Source organism: Lepus europaeus, chromosome 21 (assembly GCF_033115175.1).
Source record: "Lepus europaeus isolate LE1 chromosome 21, mLepTim1.pri, whole genome shotgun sequence".
Lineage (NCBI taxonomy): Eukaryota > Metazoa > Chordata > Mammalia > Lagomorpha > Leporidae > Lepus > Lepus europaeus.
Genome location: NC_084847.1, coordinates 13,014,706 through 13,035,239, shown reverse-complemented (window position 1 = coordinate 13,035,239; position 20,534 = coordinate 13,014,706). Strand labels below are relative to the sequence as shown.

The 20,534-nt window shown below is 51.8% G+C and overlaps 1 protein-coding gene across 3 annotated transcripts; it reads right to left on the bottom strand.

Moving 5' to 3' along the window:
• Positions 1-3,365: 3,365 nt before the first annotated feature.
• On the bottom strand, positions 3,366-19,140 carry GDE1 (glycerophosphodiester phosphodiesterase 1). Of its 3 annotated transcripts, none has more exons than XM_062180171.1 (6): positions 18,789-19,133; positions 15,014-15,189; positions 11,200-11,305; positions 7,745-7,837; positions 5,151-5,362; positions 3,366-3,984 (listed from the first exon to the last, which is right to left on the bottom strand). In XM_062180171.1, the coding sequence occupies exons 1-6, from the start codon at positions 19,047-19,049 to the stop codon at positions 3,837-3,839; spliced, it is 996 nt and encodes a 331-aa protein (XP_062036155.1). In that variant the 5' UTR covers positions 19,050-19,133; the 3' UTR covers positions 3,366-3,836. The 3 variants fall into 3 exon arrangements, with proteins under 3 accessions (XP_062036155.1, XP_062036157.1, XP_062036156.1); XM_062180173.1 differs by having other exon boundaries at positions 15,014-15,185; positions 18,789-18,865; XM_062180172.1 differs by lacking the exon at positions 7,745-7,837 and having other exon boundaries at positions 18,789-19,140.
• Positions 19,141-20,534: the final 1,394 nt, after the last annotated feature.

The window sequence follows — 20,534 nt, the reverse complement described above, 5'->3', positions numbered from 1 at the left end:
GGGCTCCCACAGGGGTGGCAGTCATCCAAGCACTTGGGCCGTCTCTACCGCTTTCCCAGGTGCATTAGCTGGAAGCTGGATCAGAAGCGGAGCATCTGGGACTCGAACCAGCCCTCCCGTATGGGATGCTGGCACTGCGGGTGGCAGCCACAGCACCAGCTCCAAGGCAGGCATGCTTTTTGGAAAAATCTGCATCCAACAGAAGCCTTTATGTCTTGGTCAAATTCTTGTTGAAGTAGGATTGCAGACACCTCTCCCCTAAATAAGAAGACGGGCATTGCGTAACCAAGGACACAGCGGGTTTCCTAAGCCCTGCGAGGCCGCTTCTTCACTGTTTCGGTCTCCCATGAGACACAGAAGTGCAGTGCGCTGAGCAGCGGCAGTGGCTTAATTCGCAAGGACTTTCTCGGAAAGACCTCCCGTGGCTTTGACCGTCACTCCGTGCTGCCGAATCCTAAGTCGTGTATCCACGGCCCGGCACCTCTCGCTCTAGGACTCTCAGAGACCTCTCCACTTGGACACCCCAGAGCTCATTCCCTCAACACTGACTGAGCGTATACTGGGTGACAGGCACCGGGCATGGTGAAGCTTTCCCACGGACTGAGCGTATACTGGGTGACAGGCACCGGGCATGGTGAAGCTTTCCCACGGCTGCATGCTGGCTGTGGCCCAGGGCGGGCTCTGGGGTTAGATCTGGGTCCACATCCTCATTCTATCACTGCTGGGTGACAGCAAGATGCTTAGCGTCCGTGCGCTCTGGTTTCCTTCGTTATAGAGTGGGATGATGATGGCACCGACCCCATGAGAGTTGTTGCAAGGAGGAACTACCTGGGTAGCATTTGAAGCAGTGTCTGGTACACAGAAGATGCTTAATAAGTGTTCATGAACAAACACTTCATATACAGTCGTTCAATCACAGCTACCTCCTCATCAGGTGGTACTAATCCCACCCTGTTTCACAGATGAATTAAGTCACTTGCCCAAGGTCATACAGGAATTTAGACTTGGCTTTCTCTGATCCCAAGTTCCATTTTTAACCCTATATTATGCCTTCCAAGGAAGTGCTTAATTTGACATAGGCAAACATTCTTTGGAGACACACACAGAGAGAGAGAGAGAGAGAGAGAGAAATTGAGAATCAGAGTGAATGAGGATCTTCTATCCGCTGGTTCACTCCACAAACGGCTGCAACAGTGACAGCTGGGCCAATCCGAAGCCAGGAGCCAGGACTTCTTCCAGGTCTCCCATGTGGGTGCAGGGGCCCAGGAATTAGGCCATCTTCTCCGGCTTTCCCAGGCTATCAGCAGTGAGCTGGATCAGAAGAGGAGCAGCCGGGACTCAAACCAGCGCCCATGTGGGATGCAGTATGGCAGGTGGTGGCTTCACCTGCTGTGCCACGACGCAGACACCCTTCTTTCTTCTTACAGATTCTCTACTCTTTGAGGCCTGGACCACCTTCACGTAAGAGCCAGATTCTTATTTGGGCCAGATAGAACCAAGGACAAAATGGGTTTGGGACGAAGCTTCTCGAGGCATTCACACCACAGAAGGGATGCTGTGTTATTACTGCACGCTGCCTCCCAAGACAGCCTGCCCTGCCTGCTGCTGTCCAGTCTCAGGGTGCCCCAGGGCCGACCTCAACCCATGGAGGTGTTCTTCTGGGCCACTTTTCCCTCCCTCTTGCCACTCGAGTCATAATGTGGCGTGGAAGCCTATGGGCTCTAGACATTTGCCCCATTCAATGAACAAGTCTTTGTTCAAGTGGAAATTCTAGACAGTTTCTTTGTAAAGGGCGACTGAAATTGTCCCAAGCTCCCTCTGTCACACCCCAGGCAACACCAGCTGTAGCACGCACCAGCTTCCTTTCCACTGCCACCTAAGCTGTGTGCACCGGGAATTTTTCCAAAACTCACACTGCCAGGCTGTTGCAAATGGTAGGCTGCGACTCACGGGAGGGAGGAGGCCATTAGGCCCGTGCTGTGGGGCTGTGACAGAAGCCCCAGATGGGTTCAGAGGTGGAGTGGGTGAGCTAGAGAAGACAGCTTTGCCAGTAAACAAAGAATTCAGAGGTGGGCGCTTGGCCTGGTCGATGAGATGCCCACGTCCTGTACCGGGGTGCCGGGGTCTGATGCTCAGCCCTGGCTCCTGGCTCCAGCTTCCTGAGAAAAGACACCCACAGGCAGTAGTGATGGCTCAAGTGACTGGGTCCCTGCCAGTGTGGAGGACCTAGACCGACTGCCAGCTGCCAGGTTTAGGCCCTCGCCCTGGGGTTGCAGGTGCTGGGGAGTGGAGCAGCAGATGGGAACTTCTGTGCTTGTCGTCCAAGTAAATAAATACAATTCAAAAAAATCAACTTCATATTCAGTATCGTTACGTCAGTTAAGAAAACCCCAGGAAGCTCAGGTGGTGGGGGCAGGGTCAGGAGCCACAGATGCGTGCTAGGAGGTGGACCTGGTGGGTGGTTAGGAGCAGCGGCTCTGCAGTCAGACCCACTTGGATTGGAACCCCAGTTGTCCCAGCCGTGGAGACTGGGGGTCAGGGACTTTGACGCTGCAGTGCCTCCATTCCCAAAAGACGGCATCACCGCCCTATACTTTCCGTGAGGGATGGACAGGCGCCGCCCGTGAGGTCAAGCCTAGGGTAGGGTTCTGGGCCAACAGTAAACCAGAAACTTGTCATGAGCTCGGGCGGTGTGATCTGGGAGGCGGCCCCTTGCCATTCATAGATTTTTATTTTTGACGTTGATTTTTTGTTTGTTTTGACAGGCAGAGTTAGACAGTGAGAGAGAGAGACAGAGAGAAAGGTCTTCTTTCCGTTGGTTCACTCCCCAGATGGCCGCTGCGGCCGGCGCTGTACTGATCCGAAGCCAGGAGCCAGTACCTCCTCCTGGTCTCCCATGCGGGTGCAGGGCCCAAGGACCTGGGCCATCCTCTGCTGCCTTCCCAGGCCACAGCAGAGAGCTGGACTGGAAGAGGAGCAACCGGGATAGAATCCGGTGCCCTGACCAGGACTAGAACCCGGTGTGCCGGCGCCGCAGGCAGAGGATTAGCCTAGTGAGCTGTGGCGCCGGCCCCAGATTTTGATTTTTCTTGTTTGTAAAATGAGGATAAGCCTAGATGTTCTGGGAACTCTCTTCCCATTTGTTCTAATTCTCTGTGCATGGCTATCATCCATTGTACAGCTGTCTACTAAGTCTGAATCGGTACAACTGTGCCCCCTGGTGGTTAGTAGCTCCTATTGCGAGGCACCCTAAAGAATTCTGGGGATGGGTTTCCAGCCTTTGCAATGGTTTTGGTTGCAGCACATGGAGGCCTCGCTGGATCACGCGTGGCAGCTTCCCCAAGTTCCTAGGCCCTGTGATGTGATACTTGGAACACAAGTTTCCTCCAGGGATCCTTTTAATGATTTTATTAGTATTCTCACAAGTTTGACATCTACAGTACGTCGTTAATATAGTCGAAGACAAATATTTAAAATACGGGAGTTACTGAAGTGTGGCCAGTTTGGAAACGTCGCCTCCGCGTGGTCATGCAGGTCCCATGCATTGCCTCTGCTCCCCCCGCCGCAGAGCGCAGTCTGCTCGGCCTCGCTGGCTGCGCTGGAGGGGCCCTGGTGCCTCCTTTCAGCCCGAGGCTTTCAAGAGCAGCCGTGCTGAACGCGCGCATCCTGTGGGGCGCAGCTGCGACCTGGGTCTGTTTTGGTTCAGGTAAAAAATGCAATTACTGACAAGGGTGAGCCCCCCAGTGCTGGGCCGGGGCTGGCCCGAGGGTGTGCGGATATCCCCGCGGGGAGCTGCCAGGTGGTTCTGAACCTGAGCTTCGCCTCCGGGGCCAGGTCTAGAACTGAGGTGCGCAGTCCTCCAGCATGCTGTCGGTGATGTAGCTGGAGCCCAGGTGCGATTCGTAGTAGCTCTTCTCGTCAAAGGTGTTAACAGTCCAACCGACCACCTGGATTCCTTTAGCCGACCACTTCTTCAAGTAGTCCCTGGAGAGAGAGCACACACTGGCCCTGTCGGAAGGATGCCACTTGTCCCAGGAATCCATCACGGCCCCTCGGCCTGTATTCACTGAGCACCCAGCGTGCCCAGAGCCTGCTGAGCGGCCCCTGCGCTGCAGGTGGAGGCTGGACACCTCCCTGCACTGCCACTGGCTCCCTGGGACCCTGCTGCTTCCCTCCCCACCCCCAGCCCAGCAGCCACTGCGGGTGGGCCTGGCTTAGCTCCTCCTCTCTCTCACCTCACCCCACCCCACACTCCTCCTTTCTCTTCTGGGCTGTGCAATATGGATTTTCTTTCAAAGCCTCAAGAGACCATGCTCCTTCCTGCCACAGTGCTCTTGCGAGGGCTTTCCTCTCTGCCCTGTAGCCCCGTCATTCCCTGCAGATCTGAGGTGGCCGTCACTTCCTGGGGGATGCTCTCCCTGAGCCCGCAGACAGGGTCTAACTACATAGCCTACGCACTCCGTTCTCCTGCAGAACACGCGTCTTAGCTGTGATTTCCTATTTACCCAATTTTCACGGCTTGGCATCTCTCCCCCTCCACTGTAAACTCTGTGAGGGCAAAAACCATGGCTTTGCTCCTTCCCCGCTGTAGCTCGCTAACACAACAAGCACCGTGCGATACCATAGCATTCACCAGGCGTCTGCTGCATGGAAGCTGACAGCTCTAATGAGCAGAAACAAGCAGCTCTCAAACTGCGCGGAGACGGGGTGAACACGGATGGCCGGTGGACAGAGTTCTTAGGAGATGGGGAAGAGAGACGTTAGGTGCAGGGAGCGGGAGGGACGCAGGGCGAGTGAGGCTGGTGCCCGGAGGACATTCTCCCGGTGGCTCTGCCCTGGGGCTTGTGTTGGTTCTCAAAGGGAGCTGGGGAACCAGTGCTGTGGCACTGTCACCACAGTGTGGCGGTTTCCTCTCTTCTTTAAAATGCACGGAATAGCCAAGAATGTCTGTCTGTCCAGGAATCAGGGAGACACGTCTGAACCCTTCCCTCCTGGGAAGCTAGTGCCATTCCAACGTCCCGCAGACACGGTATGCTTTGGGGCGGAGCCAACGTGGATGCTCCACCCTCCTCATCTTTTTCCAGAACATTCTGGAAGTGTGTCAGGGGAAGAATACAACAACAACAACAAACCCCAAACCGTGCACTTACGGGGACACGAAGTCCTTCTGCATGAGGAAGGCGGAGACCCCGCACAGGTACCAGAGGACGTTGTGCATGCTCCAGTCGAGCAGGATGTCCAGGCCCACAAACACGGCCTGCCGCCAGAAGCTGCTGTAGCGGGGCTTCCCGTCCCCCGTGTGGCTCAGGCTCCAGGGCCTGTGCGTCAGCGCCGTGATGACGTTCTGGTCGGTTTGCCTCATCTGCAAAGGAGTTCCGGACAATGACGTCACCATCACATCTAGTCTGCTCCTTCCCGTTAGTTCAGATCACTCCGACCGGGTGGTCACAGCGGCTACGCTGCCCCACGTATACTAATGGGTCCGTCACAGAACCTCTGGGAAAAATGACGGCGATGGGTGTGAAGCATTCAGTATGCTGTGAACAGAACACGTTTCCACAGTCCTAATCGAGCTGCAATCCTATCCTCACAAGGAGAAAATTACCATCTCAAGGGCAAATTTATTTTAAGATTTATTTATGTATTTAAAAGTCAGAGTTAGGGAGAGACAGGGTGGGTGCAGGGGCCCAAGCACTCGGGCTCCATCTTCTGCTGCTTTCCCAGGCCATTAGCAGGGAGCTGGATCAGAAGTGGAGCAGCCGGGACACGAACTGGCGCCCATATGGGATGCCGGTGTGGCAGGTGGCGACTTTACCTGTTATGCCACAGCGCCAGCCCCCAAGGTCGACTTTTAATGATGTCATTAAGAATAAACGTTTAAAGACATTTTTTAACAGACATGTAAAAATCGCACCTATCTCTGGGGTGGGCACGATTTGCTGTTTTGGCACACGTACACATTGTGTGATGTCCAGTCCCTTGTAAACATGTTCATCTCCTCAAAGGTTCCACAGCTAAGAAGAAACTTTTAATTGGATGCTGATTAAGTTCTGGCCAGAGATGACAGAGCAGAACTCCTTGAGGATGGACACAGGACCATTTCAAGGTGGCCTGGAGAGCTGGGGTCCTCTCCATGGCGCACATTTGGAAAGGGCACGGGGTAGGGGAGTGAGGAGCGAAGGAAGTGAGCAGGGCTGGGCGGCGGGGGAAATGGAGCAGTCAGAACTGACCACACACGGCCACAGCCTCCGTGGTGAAGGAAGTTGGGAAACACTGGCCAAGGGTCAGAAGGCCCCACGGCCTCTTCACGCCAGTGACAGCTCGTACCTGGCCGGGCTGCGCCCTGGCCTCTAGCACCCGGGACGCATGCTCTGTCGGTCAACGGCGTTACTTAGCGGACCAAGTCATTGTTTTGGAAACTGGTAAATCCAGGGGGAGGCGAAGCACATACTCTGCCTGCCGGGGGAACTAAGTAGCAGAGGAGAACTTTCTTTTTACAGATGGATTCTTGCTAGTACACCAAGAAGGAATGACAGAATTCAAACTCAACATTTTGCAACCCCTGGCCACTGAGTGTGCACAGCTGAAGACAAGAGTCAGCCGGGTGTGGTGTGGTGTGGTGTGGTGTGGTGTGCCTGATGCTGGGAAAACACCCTGCCCCTGAAACACCGGCCAGGAACAGCCAGGCCTAGTCTCATCAAGCCTCCAGCCCGCACCGGCAGTGACGGAGATAACAAGGGAAAGTGTGCTGTCCCAGTCTAGCCCGGCCTCTTCAATATATACAGCACAAAGGCAAAGAGAGAACTTGTAACTTCCGCTTATGATTGCAATACACAGCCCTTATCAGGGTCCTGATTTAAATGAAGAATTTGTGGGGCCGGCGCTGCAGGCGCAGTGGGTTAACGCCCTAGCCTGAAGAGCTGGCATCCGGGATGGGCACTGGTTCGAGACCCTGCTGCTCTACTTCCGATCCAGCTCTCTGCTGTGGCCTTGGAAAGCAGTGTCCTTGGGCCCCTGCACCTGTGGGAGACCCGAAAGCAGCTCCTGGCTCTGGTTCGGTGCAGCTCCAGTCGTTGTGGCCAACTGGGGAGTGAACCATCGGATGGAAGACCTCTCTCCTTCTCCCTCTCCCTCCCTCCCTTTCTCTCTCTCTCTCTCTCTGTGTAACTCTGACTTTCAAATAAATAAATAAATAAATCAGAAAAAAAAAAAAAGAATTTATAAAAGCAGCAAGCAGACAGAAAACGGTTCCTGACATTTCTGAGCCAGGTGACAGTGTGCACACGGATGGGGTGTTTGTTGACATTAAGCACTAACTATTAATAGTTTCTGGACGGGGGAAAGGCATCGCTTTCTAAAGACTGCAGTTTTTATGGAAGGGAAGAGAGGATTTGCTTTAAGATACTGAGGAAGATCGCTGAGGGTCTGGGTGAAACAGGCTGGGTCATGGTTAAAGGGGATTCCTTGTACTATTCTACTTTTGTGCGTGTTTTAATTTGCCATCATTAAGAGGTGTTATTTTTTAAAGGTATTTTTGGTTATTTAGTGAGAAGTGGGGACACATAATTCTTTTCCATTCTGAGAATGTTTATCAAAGTAATTGGAATGAGTCTATCAACAACAAAGAAGAATGGGCTGAAGTAGATTCCTGCCTTTAAAGACTTAAAGTTTTAATTTTAATTTAAAATCTAGTATCTCTAGAAATTAATCTAACATTATGTACAAGAAGATTCCTGAACTTTACCTTATAGATAACTTCAGGCAAGAACGAGCAGACCATACTGCTGTTGTAGAGTTGTGGGAATTCCATATACATTTTCTTTAGCGCATCCGTAGCCTGGAGAACAGAGATTCGTGCACTTAGCACCTGTGAAAACACGACTTGCAGCCAGCGAAGCACAGAATGAGCAGCCCTCATCTGCAAACCCAAGATCAGAAATGCTTCCAAAATCCAAAGTGTTTTGAGTGCCAACAATGATATCACAAGTGGAAAGTCCACATCGCTATGTATTCCTGCACAAACTTTAAAAAAGAATGCATAAAACTGGCCGGCGCCACGGCTCACGAGGCTAATCCTCCACCTGCGGCACCGGCACACCGGGTTCTAGTCCCAGTCGGGGCACTGGTTCTGTCCCGGTTGCTCCTCTGACAATCCAGCTCTCTGCTGTGGCCCGGGAGTGCAGTGGAGGATGGCCCAAGTCCTTAGGCCCTGCACCCCATGGGAGACCAGGAGAAGCACCTGGCTCCTGGCTTCGCTGCGTCGGCCGTAGCGACCATTTGGGGGGTGAACCAACAGAAGGAAGACCTTTCTCTCTGCCTCTCTCTCTAACTCTGCCTGTCAAAAAAAAAAAAAAAAAAAAAGCATAAAACTACCTTCAGTCTAGGTGGATGGGGTATCCATGAAACAAATGAGTTTCCTGTTTAGACTCGAGTCCCATCGCTGACTACTTCACTGGGAATCTGCCAACTTTCTGAACTTCGGAAAAAAAAAAAAAAAAAAAAACCCAATCCAAAACACCGGTGGTTCCAAGGATTTTGGAAGAGGGCCGCTCTATCTGCACAGGGGAAGACGCGGGGAGCTGCTCTGTCCCGTCTTGCTGAGAGGCGCACCCGTGTCACACGCTGTCACACCCGTGTCACATGCTGCGGAAAGCATGGCGGGCTGTAGGCCAGAGGCCGAGAGCAACCTTTCCTTAGAGCCTCGTCTGGCCACCAGGACAAGTTCTGTTAGGGCCCCAGTTCTATCAGCCTCTGCCTCTCCTAGAGGAAGCACGAGCCGACCGGCGTGGGAACGAGAGAGGACAGACTGTTCTCAGTCCAGGGATGGAAAAGATCCACAGTCTGTCACCAACCTGGTGGTGGGGGAGAGCGATAGGACAAGGTGGGGTATAGTCTGGGAGGAGAGAGATCTCCCAGTTCTTCCGGGTGAACAGAAGTTCCCTGTTGCCAGGGTCTAGCTAAGGAATGAAGAAGAAACACCAGAATCTAAATATTGACACTTTGTGACGCTAAGAGCATTAGTATCAGCAGAGGCTAACCACAGCAGCAAGACTCAAGCAGAGGTCCTGTGGGTGTGCAACACGGCTAATTCTTGGAGCATCACGCACACGCCTATCCCAACACACGCAACAAAACGCACTGCGCTCCGAAGGAAAGCAGCAGAAGTACTACTGATGTCTGAATAACACTCACTGATGGAACTGTGGCCTACAGAACCACCGTGTTCTTGCTCTTAGAACTACACCTGCGCTCTTCACCCCCCTTAGTTAGTTTACTCTCACATCACCCCTGTGTGGTAGTTTCTTTGTTGCACCCAGGAAACCGTCAGGGTCCCAGCGACCCTGCAGTAAGTTCCTGAGCTCAGTCAAGGTCTGCTGGAGCCCGCCGCCCACGGTCTTGTCTGCAGGACTCTATGAGCTCCAGTCTGTGGTCCACATTTGCCCCTGTACACCATCTGAGCTGGATCCCTATGTTCTGCCCGGTCTTGGCTCAACTCCTGGGAGCACCCATCCAGAAAACTCAAACAGCAGGATGTTAAAAAAGCAACAATTCTCCACCTTCTCCTTTTTGTTTTTTCTCTTTCTGAGAGAGTACGATGGTCAGTACACTGTGGGAGGAATGGCGGCCCTGTCACTGTTCCCAGATGTGGGCCACATCCTTAGCAGAAGCTGAAGCGCCCATTAAAAACACAGGTTCCCTGACCTAGCCCTAGACACTGGCAGAATCTCTCCTGTGGGGAGGGCGGACCAGAAATCCATATTTTTCACATGTGGATTCCAGGTGATTCTGAAGCAAATCAGCTGGGAAGCCTGGAGGTATGCACCTGTCAGCTTACCAGAATAACACATCAGTTTCCATTCTCTTTCTTCCAAAATGGAAGTTTACTGTACTAAAGTGAGAGTACACTTTAGGCTCCCATTTTAGGTTTTTAACAACTGGCTTCTAATGAATGCCCTGGGGTTAACAAAACAAAATGGCATCCCCCAACTTCTAAACCAGCAGAGGGCCAGTACCAGTTACAGATACTGCTAGGGGGAAATACTCAAGGAAGCCAAATAGGGGGCAAAAACCTACTTGACAGCTATAAAGCTGGTTATATGAGAACAATATAATTTGAATCACAGTTCCCTGTTCATGTTCACTGTAATATGCTTTTATGTGTGAAAGTACAAAATTTATTTGTACTTTTAAAGTGCAAATTTAAAGCACACAACTTATTTTAAAATGCCATCCTTATTTGAAGAAACTACAGTAATTTTGTGAATCATACTTTCCCATTGCAATATATTCTTATGAGCTGAAGTATAAAATTGAAGCAAAATTGTATTTTCAAATATCATATGTACTTGAAAAAAAATACCAATTTTCTGATAAAAGTATAACCTACTCAACTCACTGCATAACAAAACTATACAAAAGAGGTAGAAATCAGGAGGCTGGCGTTGTGGCATACTGGGTAAAGCCTCTGCCTGCAATGCCAGCATCCCGTATGGACACCAGTTCAAGACATGGCTGTTCCACTTGCGACCCAGCTCCCTGCTAATGACCTGGGAAAGCAGTGGACGATGGCCCAAGTGCTTGGGTCCCTGCCACCCACTTGGGAGACCTGAAAGAAGCTCCTGGCTTTGCCCTGGCCCAGCAGTGGCCATTGCAGCCATATGGGGAGTGAACCAGTGGGCGGAAGATTTCTCTCTCTGTATCTATCTCTCTATAACTCTGACTTTCAAATAAATAAATAAATCTTAAAAAGAGAGAGAGAGAGAAATCAGAGGAACAAACTACACAAAAGCTATCCTGGCAGTGACCTGAAGCCTGGAATATGGATGTTGTACTCCGTGGTTGTCCATCAGCTGATGAGCAGGGGCAGCCCGTCTCGTGTACAATCCCTGGCCTTCTCCATATGAGCCTCTGAATTGTTCCTTACGTTCTTTTGTTTCAATGCTTTACAAATCCCAGAAACTTGACTCTTGTATTTTGTGCCGGTTGTAGATTATCAGGGCTTGTAAGGTTAAAAGGTTCCATAACTGACTTTCTTTAAAGATGTGGATTTTTGCATTGTACACACATCCATTAAACAGATATAATTTGTGAAAGTAATTATAGAAAAAAAAGAATCAACGTCAAAATGTCTAGTTAATTTTGGAAATGATTAGCAATGACATGTCTTTGACACAGCGAAGTTCATGGTAGAAACTGTACCATATTTGCATGGCCTTTGACATCAAAGAAGATTGTGAGGTTATTTTTTAGGCACTCTGCAACAGCTTCCCTCAGGGTGGGGATCTTTTCATCAGGGAAATCATTCCTACAAGAGAAGGAAAAGGAACAGTACATCATAGGAGAAAGGAAAAGAGAAAAGTTTAGTGGAACGAGTCTTTTACAAATGTCCCCCAGGCTAAAGGGAAGCGTGTTGTCCCCAACCTCCTTCCTCAACCATGCCAAGGTCCAAGGATAACTGACTCTTAAGTGCTTGAACCACGCCACGGATATACTTGACTGGGAAACAGCAGCAACAACAAAAATCATTTAGTTTTTGGGAAATCACTGAATTTCCACTTAATAACATAATTAGTGGCCGGCGCCGTGGCTTAACAGGCTAATCCTCCGCCTTGCGGCACCGGCACACCGGGTTCTAGTCCCGGTCGGGGCGCCGGATTCTGTCCTGGTTGCCTCTCTTCCAGGCCAGCTCTCTGCTATGGCCCGGGAAGGCAGTGGAGGATGGCCCAAGTCCCTGGGCCCTGCACCCGCATGGGAGACCAGGAGAAGCACCTGGCTCCTGGCTTCGGATCAGCGAGATGCGCCGGCCGCAGTGGCCATTGGAGGGTGAACCAACGGCAAAAGGAAGACCTTTCTCTCTGTCTCTCACTATCCACTCTGCCTGTCAAAAAAAAAAAAAAAATTATAAAAAAAAAAAATAACATAATTAGTAACAGTACTCACCAAAGGACAGAGTACTTGCCATCTCTGGAGAACCCAGAGGCTTATGGTTAAGATGAATTTCCATACATATATTGGGATGTGTGTGTGTATAAAATATATAGCACAATTCTAGGTAAATATATATATTACATAATATACACATGCCATAATTCTATGTCACAATATACAAACGCCATAATTTTAGAGGAAATACTTTTCCTACAACACAGTCCCTGAACGCAAGCCAATGACTTCATTTGAAGTTTAATGAAAGAAAATCCAACCTGTTTCAACTGAGAAGCAAAGACTGGTTGTGTTCAAGATACAGAGATTGATGCCTTTTCAAAGGATTTTTAAGAGTGATGTGGCCCTTACGCATGTTTTATTTTAAGTATTAACTGCAGTTATCAGCTGCAGGGCCATTAGAATGCCAAACCCAGCCTTTTTCTCACATTGAGCAGCTATGTCTGCTGACAGCCAACAGCATGCTCAGAGCCCAGCCCCGGGACTTGGGAGTGCGGCCAGGTTCTGCCCAGCCCGCACTGTCACTTCCTGTGACTGGTTTTACTTCCTCTCAGATCCTAGGAAGATAAGGCCTAAGTCATTGTCAGGGAAGACCGCACCTTTACCATTGGGTCAGTCAGTCAGTCAGTATTTAGGGAGTGCTGATCAGTGTGCAGAGAAATGAAAATTGCATGGGTAACAGTGGACACATACTTCTCAACAAGACAGAGGACAGGAGGAGAGGGATTTGAAAAACCACATTCCAAAGTTATTCCAAGTCTACATCAAGTCCAAGGGTGTTTACTGCTGGGTAATGGGGAGAAGGGTGTGGGTTTGGTGGGCACGTAAATTTGAGACACACAAGCTGAAGGTACGAATTGACTGACAGAGGCTCTTTTTACCAAAGAGGATTGTCCGTGGCTTCGTGTTTGATCTTATTTGATCATAGAACCCTCTTGGGGAACAATCAGACAGGACTAGCTTTGGAAGCTATTGGTGTAAGCTGTACCAGAAAGGAATTAAATCAGAGATCTGAAAGAACTCATATTTTGTAAAAAACATGTTGATTAGTTTTTATTGATTTCAAGGCAGAGTGACCAAGAGAGGCAGAGAGAGGCAGAGAGAGAGAGAGAGAGAGAGAGAGAATCTTCCATCTGCTGGTTCACTTGCTTGCCCTAGAACTTTCACTCTTATAGAGTTGAGAGACCTTGGGGGCAGCTGGAACAGCAGGTGTAGTGGGCTTTTCTTTAGACTGAAAATTAGGATATACAGATTCGTATCCTGGTAGTTGAGGGACTCGTCATTTGCTCTTGACTAAATGTCCTCGCCATTTAACTTGTCCAAGATCGCCTTGAAATGCAGGGTTGATCTAGATCTCTAGGGTATAATATAGCAGCCACGTGGCTATTTACATTTACATTTACATTTAAATTAAAAACCCATTTCCTCAGTTTCCCCAGCCACAGTTCACACACTCAGTGGCCACGCGTGGCTACCATACTGGCCGATGCAGACACAGAACACTTTCATCAATACTATTCTGTATTATATCTAAGATATCGCCGTTCCTAGGATTTTATGATTCCTCAGACGCTGGGTGTAAGGAGCTGAAGAGTTAAAAGAGCGAAGGACAGGGGCTGGCGCTGTGGCTCAGCGGGTTAACGCCCTGGCCTGAAGTGCTGGCATCCCATATGGGCGCTGGTTCGAGACCCGGCTGCTCCACTTCCAATCTAGCTCTCTGCTATGGCCTGAGAAAGCAGCAGAAGATGGACCAAGTGTTTGGGCCCCTGCACCCGTGTGGGAGACCTGGAGGAGGCTCCTGGCTCCTGGCTTCAGATTGGCGCAGCTCTGGCTGTCCCAGCCAATTGGGGCGTGAACCAGCAGATGGAAGACCTCTCTCTCTCTCTCTCTCTCTCTGCCTCTCCTCTCTCTGTGTATCTCTGACTTTCAAATAAAGAAATAGATCTTTAAAAAAAAAAAAAAGGGCTGGCGCCGTGGCTCAACAGGCTAATCCTCCGCTTTGCGGCGCTGGCACACCAGGTTCTAGTCCTGGTTGGGGTGCCGGATTCTATCCCGGTTGCCCCTCTTCCAGGCCAGCTCTCTGCTATGGCCCGGGAAGGCAGTGGAGGATGGCCCAAGTCCCTGGGCCCTGCACCCGCATGGGAGACCAGGAGAAGCACCTGGCTCCTGGCTTCAGATCAGCGAGATGCGCTGGCCACAGCGGCCATTGGAGGGTGAACCAACGGCAAAAAGGAAGACCTTTCTCTCTGTCTCTCTCTCTCTCTCTCACTATCCACTCTGCCTGTCAAAAAAAAAAAAAAAAAAAAAAAAAAAAAGAGCTAAGGACTAAGGTGATGTTACTGGAAGATTTGAAGCCTGGGGTGAGCCTCTGGAGCAGTGGTTACGTCATCACTTGGGATGCCTGCCTGCTTGGCGGCGTGCCGGGTCGAGCCGTGCATGCTTTGGTTCCCATCCAGCTTCCTGACAATCCAGAGGATGATGGCTCGAGTCCTTGGGTCCCTGCCACCAACACGGGAGATGCTGAGTTCTGAGCTCTGAGCTCCTGATTGTGACCTGGCCCAGTCCCGGCTATCATGGGCACTGGGGAGTGAACCAGTAGATGGAAGCTCTCTCTCCATCTGGTTCTATCTCTCTTCTCTCTCTCTCTGATTTTCAAATAAAATGAAAAAAAAAAAGAAGAAGAAGAAGAAGAAGAAGAAGAAGAAGAATGGACACTTTGTTTCTTGGTGCACCTGCAAGATTGACAAACAACTGCTTTCAGCTTCATGATTCTATAATTAAACTAACAGTACAGAGTAACTGTCCTGTTAGTGACTAGACAGAGTATCATCTTGAGAATAATTCAGAGGCTAAATTTGGCCTCAGTGGGAAAGATGAAAAACATACATGCTGTGTTTGTTGTTCCTGGCACCGGCTTATTACTTGGGAAACCTGTACACAGTTCAAAACACACCAAAGCAAAACAAAACAACCCTCCTGGAACAGAAGATATGATTGGAAGGGTCCAGTGTGGATCTGGGCTCTCCATGCGAAGCGAAAGGGCACGTTTCCATGACAACCAACTACTTACCTCAGTCTGTGATTTGCTGCAGGATTGAGCTTCCGGATTTGTTCAAACGTCAAATCACACAAGCGGCCCGACCCATCAGTGGTCCTGTCTACTGTGCTATCGTGCATCAAGACAGGAATCCCGTCAGAAGTAAACTCAATGTCCAGCTCCACGCCCGTTGCTCCATTCTTAGCTGCCTTAACAAAAGCATCAAGAATGTTAGTGTCAAATGGCCACCGGCGTCACCGTGCATCCCGACTCCCAGGAAGACCAGCAGGGATGCCTGGGCGAGAGCTGGGCCCACTGACTCCCTCCCCGCCCAGGCTGTTCTATGTCCCGTGGATGCTAACCGATGTCAACTCCTACCTTGCGGACTTACTACAAACGTCAGTTTCCCCTCTCAGTGTTCCATTGGGGAACTTCCGTTTCCTCTGGATGCTTTAACTCAGGGACCACGGTGGCTGACCTACATTTAGCCACACCCCTCCGTTCCCCTCCTACCCGCTCTGGGCCCAGCAGCTCTGAAGAGTCCAGGTGTTTGTTGATTACTCAGAGTTTGCTACTTTGGCATCAACAAGATGAGTCAGCGTTTTCTTGGTTGAACTCCACCCTCTCTACCAGAAACACCCGGCTGCTTCCAGGGGATGCTACATTCTGCTTATGTGAGCAGTGCTGGCTGGGGGCCAGCACTTGAACTTGAACACTGAACTTTGTGAGCCACACTCCTGAGACGGACGCCTAATGTCTGTTTCCTCGGCTGCCTCATCAGGATGACAGCAGAAACGCTCATTAAGATCAACATTTTTAATTTTTTTTTTAAACGTTTTAAGTCATGGTCCAGTACAAATATACAGGGTATACAGTAAAAAAGACAACAAATATTCACATTTTGCTGTTTTCCTCAATCTCTCTCTGCCCTAAAGAAAAAGAAAAAGAAAAAAAGAAAAGCTATGATTTATTGAGCACATTCTCCTCGATAGGCACCAGTCTAAGTGCTTTAAATGCATGAACTCGTTTGACCCCAGAGTTGCATGCTAAGGGCAGGGACTGTAGTAAGAGTCCCATTTTACAGATGGGAACCTGAGACAACAAGAGGTCGGGAAACCTGCCTCGGATCACACGGCTGGCGGGTGGTAGGGGCCAGCGTGACCGCGCTCTCAGCACGACAGGTGAGCTACGGTGCTCCCATTCACGCTCCTCCCTGCCTCCTGGGGGTTCACTGCCCTCTCTGAGTCGGTGGGTCTCATTGGCATGCTACTCCCTCAGCTACCATCAAATGCCTGGCTGGGCCACGTGGAAGCCAGCAGTCCAGAGCTCCCTCTGGGTCTCTGGGTGGCAGGGACTCAAGTTCTGAGCCGTCACCTGCTACCTCCTGGGGTGTGCGTGAGCAGGAAGCTGGCTGGGAAGTGGCGTGGCTGGGACTCCAGTGTCAGATGGGAGCATGGCGAGCAGCCCCCCGAGCCCCTGCACCAAACACTGGCCCCCTGTGTTTACGCTTTTCCGAGCTGCCAGGCTGTTTCCCCTGCTGGTTCCTGTTTCTCCACACTCCACATCTTTGCCAACACTTGCTAGTTTCTGTCTTGTGGTTTGACCGTCGCCCTCCTGATGGCCGTGCAGTGGTATTTCACTGTGGTTTTGATTTCTGTTTCCCGATGGCCAATATCGTCGCCTGTCTTTCCTCAGTGGACTTCTTGGCTATGCATACATCAGAGTTTCTATTTACTGAGTACCTACGATGTATCAGGCGCTGTTCTAAGCAGTATCTCACTGCCCAGAGAGGGATGAGCAAGGATCACAGATCACAGATCCTACGTCTCAGCGGAGAGAAACGGCTTACCACGTGTGACAGGCACATCACGCCAGCGGTGAGTGTTCTGAAGAACATGAAGGAGAATGGGATGGTGAAGGCAGGTGGGGGTCGACACACGGGGCAGCAAGGTAAGGACTCTCTGGCTGGCTCCTTCTCCTGACTTCCGGTCCAGGGCCACGACTTTGGAAAGGACGTCTCGACTACTCCACCCTCCCGCTCATTGTCCACCTCACTGCCCTCCTCCCCTGGAGGTGTCGCCTGCACGGGTCACCTGCCCCACTCGGACACAGGCTCTGGGAACGCGGGGCCACTCCTGGCTGTAGCCGCAGAGTCTGGCGCGCAGCCGCTCTGTGAGTAAGTACCCAGTCTCTCTTCCATCCCAGAGAAAGGACCAAGGGGAGACGAGCCGAAGAGAAGTTTGCGTGGGTTATAAACCACAACGTGGGGCCTCCTGCCTTGTTCGGATGTCACTTTTGGATCTCTACTTTAAGGAATCCAGCCATCTTCGGATTCTTTTCTTGGAGGTCACCCTCATGGAATCTGCACAACCTCTTTGTAGACTCCATTGTTATTCCCATCTTACAGATGAGGAAACTGAGGTCCAGGCTTGCCCGTGGCACCCCAGGCATGACACTCACTGGGGCAGAGGTGGCTTAAGTAACTTGCTCCTTATGCAACACGGGCAAAGTAAAGAACAGGTAGTCCAGGTTTTTACATCCTGGAACGTATTCTAATCTATGATAAAGAGCTCTGGGGCTTGGTATCAGACGGCTGAAGTCTAGAAGGAGCAGCGAGTGAGTCAGTGTTCCCCACCTAGGCAAAGTCGAGATGACGTCAGAGAAATGCAAGAATCGGATACATTTATAGAGATGCAGAAGTGCCGACTCCAGCACTAAGCTCTCCCACTGCCCAGGCTGTGGCCGTTACCCATCAGGAGCCTGCCATGAGCTGGGAGGTACCAAGAGTCTCAGGAGTGCCTTGTGAGAACGGGATGCAAAAACCCATGGTGAGGGGCTGGTGCTGTGGCGCTGCAGGTTAAAGCCCTGGCTGCAGCGCCAGCATCCCCTATGGGGGCCGGTTCGAGTCCCAGCTGCTCCACTTCCGATCCAGCTCTCTGCTGTGGCCTGGGAAAGCCGTGGAGGATGGGCCAAGTCCTTGGGTCCCTGCACTCGCATGGGAGATCAAGAAGAAGCTCCTGGCTCCTGGCTTTGGATCAACTCAGCTCTGGCCACTGCAGTCATTTAGGGAAGGAACCAGTGGATGGAAGACCTCTCTCTCTCTCTCTCTCTCTCTCTCTCTCTCCTCTCTAGCTCTACATCTCTCTGTAACTCTGTCTCTCAAATAAATAAAATAAAACTTAAAAAGCAACAACCCATGGGGAATCTGGCTGCTTATCTGGGAGTGTGAATGTTTGTCTTTGGGCGGGGGAGGAAGCTGATAAGCAGGTGACTCAGGACCAGGAAAGACATCTGCTGTGTGGGGTGACCCATTTAGGCTACCCAGGCTCACTGTCCAGGACCCCACTGCACTTGCTGGGTGCCCCAGAGTATTCAGACACGGCCTTTGTTCTGTTCCTGGAAGGCAGCGCACACACCGTTACCAGAATGCACCTGATAATCTCATTCCTACCTCCGGGCCTTTGCACCTGCTGTTTCCAGTTCCTGGAACCCGTTTCCCCAGATGATCTGTCTCCTAACTTCAGTTCCAGGGTCACTACTTTAGAAAGGATTTCTCGGACTACTCCACCTCAACCGGCCTCCTTCGGCCCTCCCTGTCACTGTCCTTCTCCTTCGCCGGCACGGGTCACCGGAGGCTCTGGGAACGCGGAGTCCTGCGCGCAGCGACTCTGCGTGGGGAGACGCGGGGCTCCGGGACACGGGGCTCCGGGAGGGGTCCCTGCGGACGGCGGGTGGGAAAGCAGCCCAGGGAGGCCCCGGAAGGGCAAGCTCAAGCCCGAGCTCCCACGAGGGCCGAGGGGGTGCTCACCTGCCGAATGGCCGCCAGCGTGTTCTCGGGCGCGTCGTGGCTGCCGCCCCGGTGGGCGATGGCGGACACGCGGTCCCGGGGCTTGAGCACCTGCAGGGCCCGGCGGGAGGGCACCGGCTCAAAGCTGAAGAACCGCAGCAGGACGTAGAGGCTGCCGGTGAGGAGGCAGGCATTGAAGGGGCTGCGCGTCAGCAGCAGCAGCAGCAGCAGCAGGAAGGAGAAGGGGCCCAAGAGGCCCCCCTGGTCCTCCCACAGCCACATGCCGGCGCCCGCACCGGCAAGGACGGGAGTCCCGGGCCGGCCGGGCTCCCGGGCCGGGGCAGCGACTGGCGAGGGGGCAGAGGCCCAGGACTGGCCGCCGCCGGCACCCTCCGAGGGGACCAGCGCCGCACAATGGCGGCGGCGGCCACATCCCGAGAGGAGCTGGCCGCCCAGCCAATCAGCGCCCGAGATCGCCGGCGCGAGGGGCGGAACCGCTGCCGTGGCAACGGGGGCGGTCCCAGGCCCCAGGCTCCAGTTCCAAAGAGGCTTGGGGGTTTCTCCGGGGTTTGGGCTTCTGGGGTCAGGCGTGGAGGGGAAGGGGACAGAGCCCGCCGACGACTGCAGGGGTGGGAGGGACTGAAGTGACTCCTTCATCCGTCCTCGAGGAGAGGGAGGTCCTGGGGAGCGTGAAGGTGCAGGGAGCTAAGACTATGTGTTCCGATGGAGGGGTGCCCACACAGGCATGGGTGCTCCGGACCCAGTCCTGACCGGGACCGCGGGGTCCCTGCCCTATGGAGGATGATAGTGTTCACGGGTACGGGTGACGTGTACACAGCACTGATCGTGCCTCGGGCGCTGTCCAGCAAACACCGTCTATGCCTAGCTCGCGTACTCTCACCACATCAGCAGCAGTGGGCATTATCTCAGAGGGGTGGTTTCAGTCCACTTTCGAAGGATTTTTGTGATTCCGAGAGGATGAAAGAACAGAGCAAAGGAAGAACAATTAGACTATAAACCTGGCAGGAATTTCAATGATTTCTTTTTAGAAGAAAAAAATGTTTTATTTACTTGAAAGGTAAGGAGGTAGAGAGAGAGAAAGAGAGAAAGAGAGAGAGAGAGAGAGAGAGAGATTTTCCATCTGCTGGTTCACTCCCTAAATGACTGCAACAGTCAGGACTGGGCCAGGCTGGAGCCAGGAGCCAAGATTTCCAACCCTGTCTCCCACGTGGGTGCAGCGACCCACGTACCTGGGCCATCTTCTGCTGCTTTCCCAGGTGCATGAGCAGGGAGCTGGATCGGAAGTGCAGCAGCCAGGACTTGACCTGGTGCTCTTATGGGCTGCCGGTGTTGCAGGCAGCGCCTTAACCTATGTCAGCATGCCGATCCCAATGGTAAGGAAACCAAGGAGAGGGAAAGAATGGAGTGGGTAATGGCAGGGTCAGGGCTAACATGAAGCCAGTGGCTTGTGACTTTTCCACTGCCACCCTCCTAATCTTATTTTTCTACTACTAAAGGTTAATGTACCAGGCACTAGGAGAGTTATCTCAGTTGTGCTTTGCAACCACCCTGTGATAGCAGTTCTAACCTTTCCCTTTTATAGAGTCAAAGACAAGCACCACAAAGAGGAACAGAGACCCAAGGGGAAGCCTACTCGGGGAATGGAGAGAGGCTGCTAAATCATATTTTGAATGGCTGGTGACACATTTTTCCTTTTTCTTTAAGATTTACTTATTTTGAAAGGCAAGTTACGGGGAGAGACAGAGA

What these genes read in the sequence shown, in the direction of transcription:
- GDE1 (XM_062180171.1), bottom strand. Translation starts at nt 19,049, where the DNA reads ATGTGGCTGTGGGAGGACCAGGGGGGCCTCTTGGGCCCCTTCTCCTTC. An exon ending in CGCTGGCGGCCATTCGGCAG is followed by an intron (nt 15,190 to 18,788) that starts GTGAGCACCCCC and finishes GCTTTTGTTAAG; the next exon opens with GCAGCTAAGAATGGAGCAAC. An exon ending in CAGAAGGACTTCGTGTCCCC is followed by an intron (nt 3,985 to 5,150) that starts GTAAGTGCACGG and finishes CTCTCTCTCCAG; the next exon opens with GGACTACTTGAAGAAGTGGT.